General features: G+C 38.2%; 1 protein-coding gene across 1 annotated transcript in view; it reads right to left on the reverse strand.

Annotated features, from left to right (window-relative positions):
- Window positions 1–282: 282 nt before the first annotated feature.
- CCDC93 (coiled-coil domain containing 93) overlaps window positions 283–14,459 on the reverse strand; it is a 51,856-nt gene continuing 37,679 nt past the window's right edge. The window contains exons 19-23 of the mRNA XM_054830222.1: window positions 11,909–11,991; window positions 7,536–7,573; window positions 6,028–6,112; window positions 4,635–4,748; window positions 283–3,405 (exon numbers count right to left, since the gene is read on the reverse strand). Of these exons, the coding sequence (XP_054686197.1) occupies window positions 3,352–3,405; window positions 4,635–4,748; window positions 6,028–6,112; window positions 7,536–7,573; window positions 11,909–11,991 (374 nt within the window). The 3' untranslated portion in view covers window positions 283–3,351. The remainder of the gene's footprint in view (window positions 3,406–4,634; window positions 4,749–6,027; window positions 6,113–7,535; window positions 7,574–11,908; window positions 11,992–14,459) is intronic.

Genomic DNA, 14,459 nt, shown 5'->3' on the forward strand with positions numbered 1-14,459 from the left:
GCAATGCAAAGTAAAGCTCTGAGCAGGCTCTATCAAATAAAAAAAAAGAAGATAAGTTCTGCTACAAGCCCTGTAAATGTTATTTTTCAAGCCTAGTAACACCAAATGAATTCAGGGTAAGTTTTTTCTCTTTAAACAGTCAAAGAAATCCAGCAATACTGAGGTAAAATTTTGACAAACTGTTAGCTCCTCCCTTGCAACCAGCTGAAATGGAGAATTAAGAGAGATTCTGCTTGCTATGGGTTTGTGTAGTCCTTTGCATACACGCATCTACGCTCAGAATTCAGTGCCTCAGCTGCACAGCTCCAATCACCGAACTGTGGGCATTAAAAATATTTTTAATTCTGTAGATCAAAAAATTAATGTAATAATTATGCAAAAAGACTTTAAATCTCCAGCAAAGCCATGGTACACATTGAAGCTTATTGACTTAAAAGAAAATAACCACTTCAAAGCACTGCCCTCCTTTCTTTGAAAACTCCACTCAGAAGTTACATCTTGACACTGCCCTTCACCTTGACAAACAGCTGTCATCCTTCTGCTGGAAGTCAAAATTCTGCTTAGTGGGACTGTCGTGTTCAGAGTGTCAAAACATCCTGGATACGGTTCCCAAAATTCACCTTCCCAGGACCAGCCATAGCACGATGTATACTGCTTCCTCCACACTGGGGACAGACAGCCTGATGTCCCGGGGAAGCCTGACGGCCACCGAGTTAATCAGGCCACTAGAAGAAGCGCCTCTTGCATTTTGATTCCTCCCCAGGTGCCAGGAGAAAGGGTTCCCCCAACATAGGCAGCCTGCGACAGAAAGCAAGGAACGCTGATGTAACTTTCTTCGGACCTCTCCAGCCTCCTTCCTCTCATCTCCACATGGTACCTGAAAGCAAAGACAGTGTCTGTCTGCCCTGGGTTTCAATCTGTCGTAGAAATTAATTGACTCCTTACAGCGAGTTATAATCTGGACTCTGATTTATTTCCTCTGAGCAATAACCGGATCGTCACAAACCCCAGGTTTTCCATCTTAGTCAACATCACTAGCTCCAAGCCACAGCAATGGCTCTAGGGTTTTTATATTGCATGTTGAAGTTTCCAGGTTACTGTGGTTGCAACACGTCAGTGTAACTTTAAACTTTATGCTTAACAAATAATCACATCATTTATTCTACGTGTAAGTTCATTACTTACCCCACCTAGGAAATTTTGCTTGATACCAAAGCAATTTTGATGAAAATTGTAAAACCTAAATTGAAATGCCCATTCAAGTTATTGTTTTAGAATTGCATGGTATGCAAATATGTCACAGCTTGAATTCACAAACAGGTTATCTTGGTGCCAAGGTTAAATAATTTGATTTACAAATCAGAAAGAGAATTACTGTTTTTATAGAGGGCAAAATTTGTAGACATAAATAATGTCTCCTAATATCAAAGCTGACTAGAGAAAGTCTGCAAGTGGGACTCAATGCAAATTTCCTTTGAAGGAACTCTGAATGTAATTTTTTCCTTCTTTGAAGGTACTTGGAATGTAATTTTGCCTTAATTATTTCACTAGCTCTAGGAAGACTGACTCTGAATACATACAAGCAGAGCAGCCTGTTCCTATTCAGTCACTCACTAGGATGGGGGAGTAAGGTACAAGCTGGCTCTGTGGAAAGGCTTTCCTTCTGTTTGTACTGAAGGAACAGGAAAAGCGTTTCAGGTTGTCACAAACCCAGTCTCCTTAATGAGAAGGTACATCCCATGGAACTTAGCGTACCACAGCTCTGGTAGCTCACTACGTTTTACCCGGACAGAACGTCAACAATGTCCCTGTGCACGGCTTAACAAATGCCCACACTTCTCCATTTCCAGTGCTACAGTTTGCATAGATTCACGTGCTCATATCAAACCTTCCGTTGTATTCAAAAGGAGTGGAATCAGGGATTGAGTGTGATGAACTTGTATCATCTCCACGGAGAATTCTGTATCTTCAGAACCTTACACAGACCTCCATTGCATATAACAGGTTGGATAGTTTGTGCCAACTCCCAAAGCACCAAGCTTACCAAAAGCAGCAAGAGAAAACAAAAAGTTACCAGTTGCTGTGTGACACGTGAAAACATCTGTTTAAGTGCATATGAAGACACTACAGTGACACAATTCATCTTTTAATGCACTTGTAATTCAAAAGCATACTAAGGCTTCTAAAGCAAACGCCACCTTAAAAACACAATAGCAGAAGGTCACTGGATTCCAAACATTCTTTATTTTATATTTGCTGCCATAGAAATAATCGAATAGCACTGTCACCAGTGTTATTGGGGAAAAAAGAATGTGGTTTTTCTTCTCCTGAAGATGTGATGTACATTAAGAAGTCAGTCCAAAATCCTGATGTTAAGTACAAAAAAGCATCTGTTTGAATTATAAAATACTGTATATACAGATATAAAAATGTTTCAGAAAGTGTTCCACAAAGTTTCTAAACTTTCAAAGGCAAATCCTCAGCAGGGTAAATAGGCTGTTGTCTTCAAAGGTGACCAGCAGTTCATTTGAGCAGAATGTCTGAATCTTTATCTTCCTTTATTACAGGTGACACAGACTTTGACTGTCATCCCAGCCAGGGATAACATGATGGTCCTAGTGATTAAGGTGTTTTTCCTGGAGCTATTAATTTAACAAGTACACTCTCTATATATAAAAATGAAATTTCAAAGAAATTTATACAACAGCTAGACTTTATAAAAATATAGATCTATAATTTTACACCAGGAATTATTCAAGGTAAGTTTCCATTTTTTTATGTCTTAACTGTTAGAAATTAATTCTTATCCTTTGGAATTTTATCTATGGCTAAAGTGTAAATTAAAAGAATGTGAAGTTGTTAGCTGGTGAAGAGACTTTCAAGAATCTCATTCTGTGGGGTTTTTTTGGCCAAAATTAACAAACCACAGCACACTGCAGTGCTCATTTTGTGGTACCGGACATATTACACAGTACATACCAACTTATTTATTCCAGAATCCTGACCTAATTCAGTGTTAAAACCCAAATAAAAGACATCCCTGTTTTCCTTACTGTTGAAAAAAACCAAAACCAAATAAATAAAATTAGACAATATTTCTATTTTGCTGTACTGCATTAACTTTTTACTGTGTAGTAGAGGCAATAAGGAATAATACAGCCATGTGATGAAGGAATGTAAAACTGAATACATACTGGAAAAAAAACCCCAGACTTTTACAGCTGTGTGTATATATTTTTTTTTATATATATATATATCTATATATATCTACATTGCAGTTATAACTGACACCTCACAAAAGAGATTCAACAGACTGAACAACCATCTATGAACTTCACCAGCCTGAGTTCTTCAGGAAGAACTCGCTTTCAGCTTGGACAGCAGCATTTCATTCTTACGGCATTCCTGTTAACAGAAAGCAGACAGATAAGGAGGTAGTTGCTCTCAACTCCACTAGTTCTGTCTTCACATCAGCAAAACCAAACTCTTTTATTCTGAAAGATCTCCAAAATCCAAAGTAGTCTGGAGTGAGTGATGAGCTGAAGATAATTCTGATTCATCCATAATGATGTTCCAATGGTAATATTCATTAAACTCAATGACATTCAAGCCAAAAGGAACGCTGCTTGACCATTCATCTAAAGTTGTTATAAGTAGCTAAAGCAAATCCACTTTTTTTTTTTTACTTATAAATTGAATAAACCTGAAATTGAAATTACTTCTAGGTGATCTGGAACTTCACAAGACAGTTTGCAAAAACGTCAGTGTTCAGGGAACAGCTCTAGGTCAAGAAATGTATTTACATAAGTACGTACCACCTGTTTTCAACACCACAACCGTGACTTCATTTAGTCTTAAGGACAGCAAGGTCAAGTAGAAGTTCCCTCACAAGGCAGTGGAAGAAAAATGGCTTATTTATGCTTCCACAAAAACATAAAATAAATTCCACCTGTCTTCTGTAACTAGGACGTAAAATCCTGTATGTCAGAAAAGCAGCTGAACAGTCCCTGTTGTTCTCCCAGAGTACATTGTCCAAAACAGGAAGGAACTGTCTCCAAACAAAGCAGGACAAATTACAGAAAAATGTTTTTCCTCAGACATCTGAAGCCAAATGAGTTTTGCCTGACAGCACTACTTTGTCATTCATTATCATGGAGACAGTAATTAACAGAAGCACATTATGATGAAAAACTCGGGAAAAGCTAAATCAATGAAGTGTTAAACAGTGCTTTCGCAGTGGTTAGAAAACAAGGCTGGTTCCTAAAGGTACCTGTAACTAGTGAGACTCTGGATGCCCTCCCTTATTCACACATTTCCACAGCCCTCTCTGCTCTAACACCTAACTGCTCATAGATCTTCAGGAGATTCTGTGTGGACACCCAAATATACAGCTTGCTCAGTAACAAATTGTCCTTCCTCTGTAACACAGAGGGGTGCCAGTCTATCAGTGAAAAAAGAATTTCCAGAATCAAATTCCGAATCCAAGAATCACGTGGAGATAACCACCAAGAGACATTGTAAACATGGTGTGAAAAGCATCATATTAGGAATTCTTGTGCGTATATTAATGCACAAGTCAAGCCAAAATGGCTCACTGAACACTTCCCAGTTTACATTAGCAAAAATATTCTTACCTCTTTAAATTCTTTCACTGTTTTAAAGTAAAGCCTCTGTTTCTCTAGAAGCTCTAAGTATTCATCATTCAACTGGTCCCTTCGCATTTTGTTTTCTTGCTTTTTCTTTTCCATCTGTTGGTAAACAGGAAGGATAAGAGATCATATACTGTATAAGGAATACATAAACACACACATATATACTGTATAAGAACAACTATCTATAAGACAAAATAGGAGACAGATGCTTCATAAATGATACTTGTGGCTTGTGTGTTAAATACAACAAATGTTTAGGTCAGCTCTTAAGAAAAAAAACAAATTAAAAAGCTAATGCTGAAGGCTCAGTGTCAGTGGCACTATAGGTAGCATTCAGAATTAAACTAAGGCTCACATCTCTGCAAGCCAGGAATCTTGCTCACGGAACAATCCTACCTCAACAATGACACAGTGAAATTACTTAACAAAAACCCCCCAACAAGCAAACAAAAAGGTTTTTGATGCACCACTGAGATCTTAATTTGGTTGTGTTAGTTGCATATAAACAGGGAGGGCAGGAGATATCTTTACCTGCCTATGCAGTGCTGTACTTGCTCAAGACCCACAACATAAGAAATCTCTTTTCTCCTTGTGCCAAAGTTGTGACAAACATGACTTAAGACCCTAAATATGAAGAGGATGGGCTAATTCTAGAACAGACTGCCTTCCCTCTCAAGGGGAGTTCTAATGAAGTTCTTCCATCACAGCATCACACCCACGTTTACTGCTAGTCTAGAGAGTAAATTTTCCCTCCCTCCCTCTGGTGCTAGGGTACAACCACATTAAAAAAGCCCTGTTGTATTCCTCTCCCCCAAAATTATTTTTGCATTCTCTGACAGAATTTCACCTCCTAAATTTTGAAAACAACAAAACCAATAAAAAACTACCCAAGTAGATTCAGCAAGGTGTCAGATGAGCGCTGCAACTGGGAGAAGGGAAGCTGATGGCTGGGCCTCTGTGAGGTGCTGCTGACCCTCTGCAGCAGCAGAAAGCAGCTTCCATCAGCACTGGCTGCCTGTGAAACCGTGCCCAAGGCACCGCGCCCGAGGCACAGCTCTGACTGCGGCCATGCAATCCAAATGCAAGAATGCTCACTGACTCAGGTGACATACAGCTGTTTCAAGCATCTACACCATTACACTGCCAATAACAAAGTTAAGGGGTATAAGCTTCCTGCCCGGAGAGAAGTGTTGTAATACCTCTGTTCTACTCTATTCATTAACATTTCAGTGGTGAGCAGTTTCTTAGGGGTGTGAAAAGAAGTAATACTTGTTAGTTGCTTTCTTAATTTGCACCTCACGTAATGGATTTCTCCAAGAGGCTTTTCTGAAAAAACTCCCAGGTTCTAGCAAAGAAAGTGTGAAGAGCCTCAGACCTTCATCCGATTCTGTTTGATGCCTTCTACAATCTGCTCCATCTGCCGTAAAAACTGCTCACGAGAACCAGAAGATGCCATTGCTCTGGAAAGAAAAAAGATAACTGACAGGGATGTGGGACGTGTCTCGTCTACAGTTGTCTAGCATATTTACCTGTGTCCAAGAATTCACATTGCTTAGTGCCCTATGTAAAAATTCATCTTTTTAAGCACTGATTTCAGGTAACAGTGCAGCTCTTCAGCTGGTATAAACTATCAAAGAGATGGAAACAGAGACGGCAGAGCTCAGCACAAGTGTTCTCCCTGTTGGTTCAAGTCTGTTCCTTTCTCTCAGGTGTTGTACAGAAATAAATTGCTATTAACTAACCAAAAGCATAAACTTTTAGGAAAAGCAGCTGTTGTGAATATTAAGAAGGTAAGTAGAGGTCTAGTAGATTAGTAAATATTCTAAAAATAATTTCACACCCTAATAGGGAAAGCCCAGAAGTAATTTTAGACTTGTAACATATCTTTAACAGATTAAGAAAAATAAACCAAAGAAGATACAGCCACCGCCCTGCACACCCACCCAACAAAATACCCCAATCCAAACCCCAGCAGTCAATTACAGCATTGGTTTCTACTGACTGGACAGAATCAAAAAAAAGTTCTTATCACTGAGCAACACAGAGCAACAAGCCTGGCTGCAAAGGAGAACATCTGAAATACTTAATTCCTGGGGTTTTGTTGTAATTAAAAGTTTTGGGTATCACAATAGGAAAAAAAAATCATTAAAAAAATAAAATCAAAATTTCTGACCAAAGATGGACACAAGTGATAATTTAGAAATTAGCTCTGGAAAAAATTTTCTCTGGAAATAAAAGAAGCTTGTAATTTCATAACAGAATTATAAAAAGATCTAATAGGAAGAATTGTTTAAAACTATTAAATGGCCATCTCCTCCCTCATAAATCTACTGAACTGTACTGCTGTGACAAAAATTCATACTAGAATCTTTTTTGTGAAGTCAAAAAAAACACAGAAAAAAAAAAAGTCAGCTGCATCATAGACTGATATTTGACCTCGAAGTTCCAAGGGAACCATGATTTTACCTAAAGACTTCACACTTCATCAAAACCTTTAAATACAGAGTTAGTCTACAATAAACATGTCTGAAATATGTCTGAGTTTAATGTTTTGTACATAATGTAATAACCACAACTTCACAAAATGGAAAAGAATATTTAAATTAATGCCAGGAAAATTATGCCTGAATGATTTCTTTCCACAACTGCAACTGAAGAGCCAGATATTAAAAACATATGTTGGCTATAAAAATTAGGTAATTCCAAGTCTTTGATTCCCCAAACATTGGCTTAAACAGAATTAATAAGCTATTCTATAAAATAGTTTACAGAAATAAAAAATTCTAACAATTATTTAGACTCCATAACTCATGCCCACTCCCATTTTTCCAACCAGCCATGCTACTGATTTCAACTCTCAAGAGAAAAATGACCACTACTTACTGCTGAAAGTTGTCATGAATAGAATTCAGTAAGTTAACCTGTGAATTAGGAGAGGAAAAAAAAAAAGAAATTATACATTTGTTCTTTCTGGTATGAGTTTTCACAGAGAATAAAATGAAATTCCAGTTAAAAAATTTACTATATAGATGTTGCTCTGAAAAGCAGTCAGCTATATGAAAATCACCATGTCTTTTGGCAGAGAAACCATGATCCCACTGTATTAGCAAAATCTATCCCGGTGGAGGAGCCACAGAAAGCAGAAGCAAGTCTTGTACCACAAATGCAATTTTAAATTTTACTGATGCCCAATTATACCACTGAGAGTCTTCCAGCATGACAACTTTCCAAACAAAAGCGATGAAGTAAAACAGCATATACATCTGTTCAACATGTGTTGAAACTTCGCACACAAGTAACTCACAGGTTACTTATCTGGCGTTCAACAGTGACAGCGCACAAGCACATGCTGTGGCTACGTTAGGTTTGCATCATTAGTCTTGTAGCAACAAAGCAGAGCAAAGTTTCACTTAGGCATATCCCTGACTATGCTCACAAGGCAGGCAGGACAGTGAAGGAAGAAATATCTTTTAAAAAAACCCCACCAAGCAGTTACTCCCCACCACCCAAACAAAAGAAACCCAGATTGTATTAACAGTACTGAAGATGGAGTTGTTAGCAGCATCGCTCTGTCAAGAGGCTGCAACTTAGCTCACCAGCGTGAGCAAAGCATTGCATCAGAAACAAAAGAAAAAAAAAAAAAAGAAAAATGACAAAGAAACCCCTGCTTTTGCTCCTGAGACTGGAACCAGTATCTCCACCCAATACTGCGAAGACTCATCAAGCACTGCCCAAACAGCAGGTGAATTTCTGCACTGCTTTCATTGCACAGGTGAGTTTTACGGATTTCCGAACAAGCCATGCATCGTTACTCACTTTGCTTATATGTATTTTACAGGCTGTTAAAAGACGAACTTCAAAAAATACAGAATGGCATTTCATATGCATGGCTTCTATTATAAGATACTAACATTGCACTGAATCAAGACAGAGATAGAAATTTATACCAACATCACAGGAATATTTTGTTGCTCTTGATACAAACTCCACCAACTAATTAAACTATATATTGAATATTTTCTATGCAACCACCTTTGACTTTTTTCTTGCTTTCTACATATTGCTGAGAGCACTAAAATTCACGAAGTAGCAATTAATGCGATTCTCCCTCTTGGCTTTGAATACTTCTCGCAAGTCTCCTGTGGTTAAACCTTCCAAGCAGTTTCTCCTTTTGATGAATATTTGAAAGTGTTCTGTACTAAACAAACCTAAGTGTTGCAAATGGAATCACTTGCCTCACTGCTATGGAAAGCTAAACTGATCTCTCCTAAATCTAAAATCTTCCATCTGAATGAGACAACAATAAGCAGATGCATGGCAGAATCCGCAGTTGTTCCTGACCCTACTTTGAAAAATTCAAACAATTAATTTCTGAACAGACTCCAAAACAGCTGCGATGCTTAAGAATTCCTCTTACTTAAAGGAAAGGAATTACTGACTGACTCATCAATATTTGCCAAGTCCACATCTCTGCCTCAAGATATTTCCAATAAGCATGTGTTTAAGAACATAATTAGAGTTTATACCGCAAAACTTTCAAGTCATGAAACACATTCATGACTTGAATGTGTCACAGCTATTGCATAGTAAGAGTGCTGGTATATTACATTACAGACAGTAAAATCAGTCTATAAACCCCCAAAATCAAAGACGCTATGAAAAAATGAGTTTAAAAGCATTTTAAAAATTAATCTTTCACAAAATATGATTAAAATATGAACCATATTCACAGAGACCTTTCATGGCAAAACTATAACCTTTATAGCCAAAATTTCACTGCATACCAATTCCTGCTATTGTTACTTTAAAGCAATTATGCTCAGCATATTTTATTAAAGGGTTAGTTTTGGGGGAAGAAAAGAAAAAAAAGGGGATGGGGGGACAGGCAAGAAGAGGCATGAGCATATTCCAGAAATCTTTGAGAGGCACAGATGCCAACAGCATCTTTTGTACAATACTAGACAATATTTACTTGCTGAAACCTTGGTTCTAATATTAAAAGCAACACAAGGAAACTTCAACTATATAATACATTTAACAGTTAAGACTGCATTGGAAGACATTCAGGCCTCTCTCTTGTGACTGACACCAAGCTAAAAGAAACCCTTGATCAATTTATTTGCCATTTGAAATTATATCCATGTAAGTGAAGCTTGGAACTGAAAAAAAACAACCCCAAAACTCCCCAAAAAACAACAACAAAAAAAATCAACCACCAACCAATACCACCCAAAATGCATTGAATTATATTGGCAAGAATATTCTCAATTTATACAATTATGAAACACATCTGCTCTGTATTGTCAGCTGGTTTTTATGTGCCCACTTCAAAAACAATCTCTGTATGCTTTTTAAATTTGCAGGCTTGCCCTCAAAATAAATAAATCTGTATTAAACTCTAACCTCTAAACTGCAACCTGTTGTATTATATATTATGAACACATTTCACCATTGGGAATAAGAAAATAGAAACAATGAAAGACCACAGAGATACAAAGCATGTGATAATCTTCTTCCAGACTTAGGTAAGGCATTTGCCAGTCCCACTGGCAGCCGTTGCACGCCCACTCTTGCGCAGGGATGCAAGTTTTGCAGCTAGGGTTTCCGAGCATCCAGGCTGTAACTGACATCAAGTGGTATCATCATTGCTGGTTTCTAAGAAGTTGATGTTTGAAAAACTTTCAAGGAAAATCTTAATGGTGTTTTTAAGAGATAAGAAGGTAAGTTACACCACTAATTCCAAGATAATTATTCTACCCGGTGGTCCCTAAGATCCTCAAATAAATTTTTAGAATTTATTCTCATGCTAAACTGAAACGTCTCCCAGAAATTACATATTTCTAGAGCACATGACAATCATCATGGCAGGTTAAACTTTGTTAAGATCCTGCTTTGTACACATCACTGACCTAACACTCTCTCTCTATACCCCCCCCCCCCCATTAAAAAAGCCATAAGGCTCAATTCAGCACAGAACTTGAGATATTTTTGCATATATTATTTACGTGTGTTGTTAAATCACTAAGTTACAGAAGTTACTTTTAAATTTATTGTGATACAGTTTGGATTCTGACAACATTCATAGAGCAGTGTTAATACTTTTCTGCCACAGAAAGTTGGGTTTGCCCCCCCACAGTTACCATGCTTTTGGACATGCCTAACGTTATTCTAGCCTGAAGGGCTGCTGCTTGCCATAAGTTCCCCTGCTCCCCATCTCCCTCTCCTCCTAGCTTTACCCAGGTGCAGTACATGCAGCATAGGTTAATTGTTAGAGAATATTTCTGTATTTATTCCTTCAGTTGTGTTGTATGGCAAGCAATGGTCAGGACCACATGCCCCCTAAAAAGCTACATAAATTACTGACTTTTCTGAATTGAAAAACTGAAAACTATCTAGCACGTGTGTCAGAACCAGCTGCCTAAGGGGAGGAAATGGTTGCTCGTCATCTTCAAAAACAGGAGATGAAGTGTCTTTACACAGTCTGAAATTTGACTACTGCTTTTCTCACAAACTAAACAAATATATTTAAGTAAGGTAAAACTAACTAATCTGTTTTTATTTTATTAGAATAAACAGAGAAGCCCCACATATCAGAAGATTATATACTTTTAAAGTAATGTCATCATTTTCATCAAGTCTTGACTGTTCCTATTTCTCCACCTTTACTGAAATCACATGCTTGTCATTGTAAAAAACGAAAGTGGAAATCACTTGATTAAGTCATCCCCAAGAAAGAGCCAAACTCTACATAGTGGGGAGAGAGGGGAGGGCAAAACCCAAGTCGCTTTCATGAAAACTAGTCTTCTAATCCTGATCCAGTAAAATCACCAGCGACTTCAGTGTAGGCAGGCTCAGACCCTGAGAACTAACTCTGATGTTGCTGGCAGCAGCTGGAATTTGCTCTCCAAAGGTACTGACTGTAGCATTGGTTCAGAATAAAAGATATTGACCAGAAAGAGAAAAAAAGGGCAATTTTGTCCTGTGATACCAAGATAGAGATAATTCCTAATCAAATGTTACTCATGTTTTGTGAGCACAGTGAGTAGTTTAAACATGCTGCACTAATAGCACTTCTTTTACAACACACACCATTTCCCCCTCAACATTAGAAATATTCTTATGAATCAGGTGTTGCATTTTTACTTACAAAGACTTAACTCTGCTCTGACACGACTGAATATGGTGAAAGCCAAGTAAAAACACTTTATCTCCTTCTCCACAGACTGATTTAGAAAACAGTAATAACATTTTCTTACCTCCTTTTCCAAATATACTTTCTTATCATCCAGTGTATTATAAAGAGTAAAGAACTGCTTCGTTTCTTTGTGAGTTGCTGAGACTGCAAACAAAAAAAGGGTAGAATAATAAAAGAGCAGTGAAATGGAATCTGTAATAATACTTCGTGAGCTTTATATAACATACTTTCCACCATCAATAATGGAACACACTTTTTAATACATTCTGAAAGAGTATTTCCTCTACATGTAAATCTCCCGCAGGGTTTGCAGCTATCAGATTTTTACGAGAACACCTCAGCTCAGTGTTTAAATTAAGCCTCAACTGCTGACCGTCCTTTCTGCAAACATACGCTGGCACGATCAGCTGTGCTTTCTTACCACCGTTGTTCTTCCTTCCTTCGTAAGCTTTACCCTTATACCATACAGGCTGCTACCCTTACACCATACACAACCGCTAACAGTCACCCGTGCTAGCTTGCCCATGGTGGTGGGGAGGCACAGGTTAGGCAGGGACAGGTAGGAAATCTGATAGTTGTGGGTGGAAAAAAAAAAGAGTGCATTATGCTATATATTTCAAGTTACATATATGCAAGATACCCAAGAAAGTTTTTCCTGTTTTAAAGCCTTTTTTCCTCTTCTTACAGTTTATTCACACTGATAGGATTAAATAATACTTTCCTTTCAAATAATGCTTTCTGGTTTAGGTGATTATAGCAGATGTTGGTCATAGTTCGGTGGGGAAGGTAAGGCTCACACATGCATTCCCTTTGGGCCTACGAGGTGAAGACTGATACTCAAATCTGCTAAGTCTTCCTATATTCTTTAGCTCTTCAATGCCTAAGGAAACTTAAGAAATTTGTGATTCCCAAGGAAAGAGTTCAACAGAGAAGGACAGTTGGCAAAAATTATCATGGTTAATATATTAAGCACTATCTAGATCCTGAACCTGGAAAAAACATATGGGTTAAAAGAGATCCAATCATTCAATAGATTATTCCAGAGGTCATGATGAAGCCAGATAAACCTGAGTGAAATCATGATTACCTTAAACTCTAAAGGTGAACGAGTTGCTGTCTTTAAATAAAACTTTTACTGAATGGAAACACTGGGCTAAGCTTTTGAACTGAATCATTTACAGACAGCATGACCTCCTTCCCACATCACAACGTCATTAAACATCCAAATTTTTAAAGTCCAACTTTTGATTTGTACAATTCTGTTCTCCAGCTGAAGCCCAACAGCAACCCACAGCTCAAAGCTGAATACTTCAGTCACAGAAATCCAGCAGCGGCTACTTCTGCAGCAGCAAGATGTTCCGGACCAAGAGCTTTCCCATTGCCACAGTATGAATGCAACACGTGTTCTGCACGTGCTGTAACCCTGAGAAGCTCACAGAGTACTGGGAGCCTGAAAGCACTGAGGAATTCAGGAAAGCCTGCGAGAGGCTGACAAATTAGTAAAGGGCTAATCAGCAGTTCCAGAAGGATTTTCCAAATGCTGAAATCAGGCTGCTGCTTGAAAAACTGCGTGAACAGAATGATCACCAACAGGCTTGCTTCAGGTGTGCTCTCTTAGTTCGGTTTTTGCAGGACTTGCTGCTGCCAAATGGAAGAGGCTTCTCCCAAACCATTTTGTTCCTGCAACTCTTCCTTTTCTTGCAGCAGCTCTGGTAGTCACAGATCTTTAATGAGTGGATTCCACATACCAACCCAGAAGAGAACTTTTCAGGATTTCCATTGGGTTAGAAAGATTTACCAGCTCATGGAGCCTTATGGGCACATACCAGAGCTCACGTAAAGAAAGACAGACAGAGAAAGAAGAGGAAGGAGGAATCACTTGGCTCATTGATTCTCTGGAAACCACAGCTTCATGTTTTCAAGAGAAGAGGCTTCAGTTCAGTCAAAAATAAAGCAGGGAATATCGGAACTTAAGAGCAGTCTAGTACAGAATCACTGAGGTTGAAAGGCATCCTGAAGATCGTCTTGTCTACCACCCCTTGGATCAAAGTTCAAAAAAAAAAAATAGGTTTTGGCAACTCTGAAGATCTCCTGAATCTGGCCAAATGAAAAGTCTCTAAAAAATTACCACAATTCACAGAAAGACTTGCTAGATTTTCAGCTCATTTTTGCAAAAGCCCAGCCCATATAATGCAAGTTTCCAGCCACAACCGAGCACGTTATCCTAAGTTACTGCACGTATTTTGTACTATAGAAAACAAAGTCCCATCAAATTCAAAGCATCTTAAATCTACACCCAAAGCTGCCCAAGTCTCTTTGACCTTTATCTTTTTGTACTTCATATATAAATGAAGGACTTGGTAAACACACTGGTCATTAATCTAAATGACTGAACCTGTTGCAGACAAAGTTTACTCCAGAGATCTTGTGCATCAAGTTTCACCCTCAGGAAAGCTCTTATAGCCAGCTTATAAAACCTTGAAAATCAGGTGTATAACATGAATACCAAAAGACCCTTAAAATACCACAAAATTAGCAAGTGCTGTTGTTACATGCCATATACTTAAAACGCAATTGCCCTCCTTCCAGGGCTTTAGCCTTCAGCAGGATGT

Source organism: Grus americana, chromosome 6 (genome assembly GCF_028858705.1).
Source record: "Grus americana isolate bGruAme1 chromosome 6, bGruAme1.mat, whole genome shotgun sequence".
Classification (NCBI taxonomy): domain Eukaryota; kingdom Metazoa; phylum Chordata; class Aves; order Gruiformes; family Gruidae; genus Grus; species Grus americana.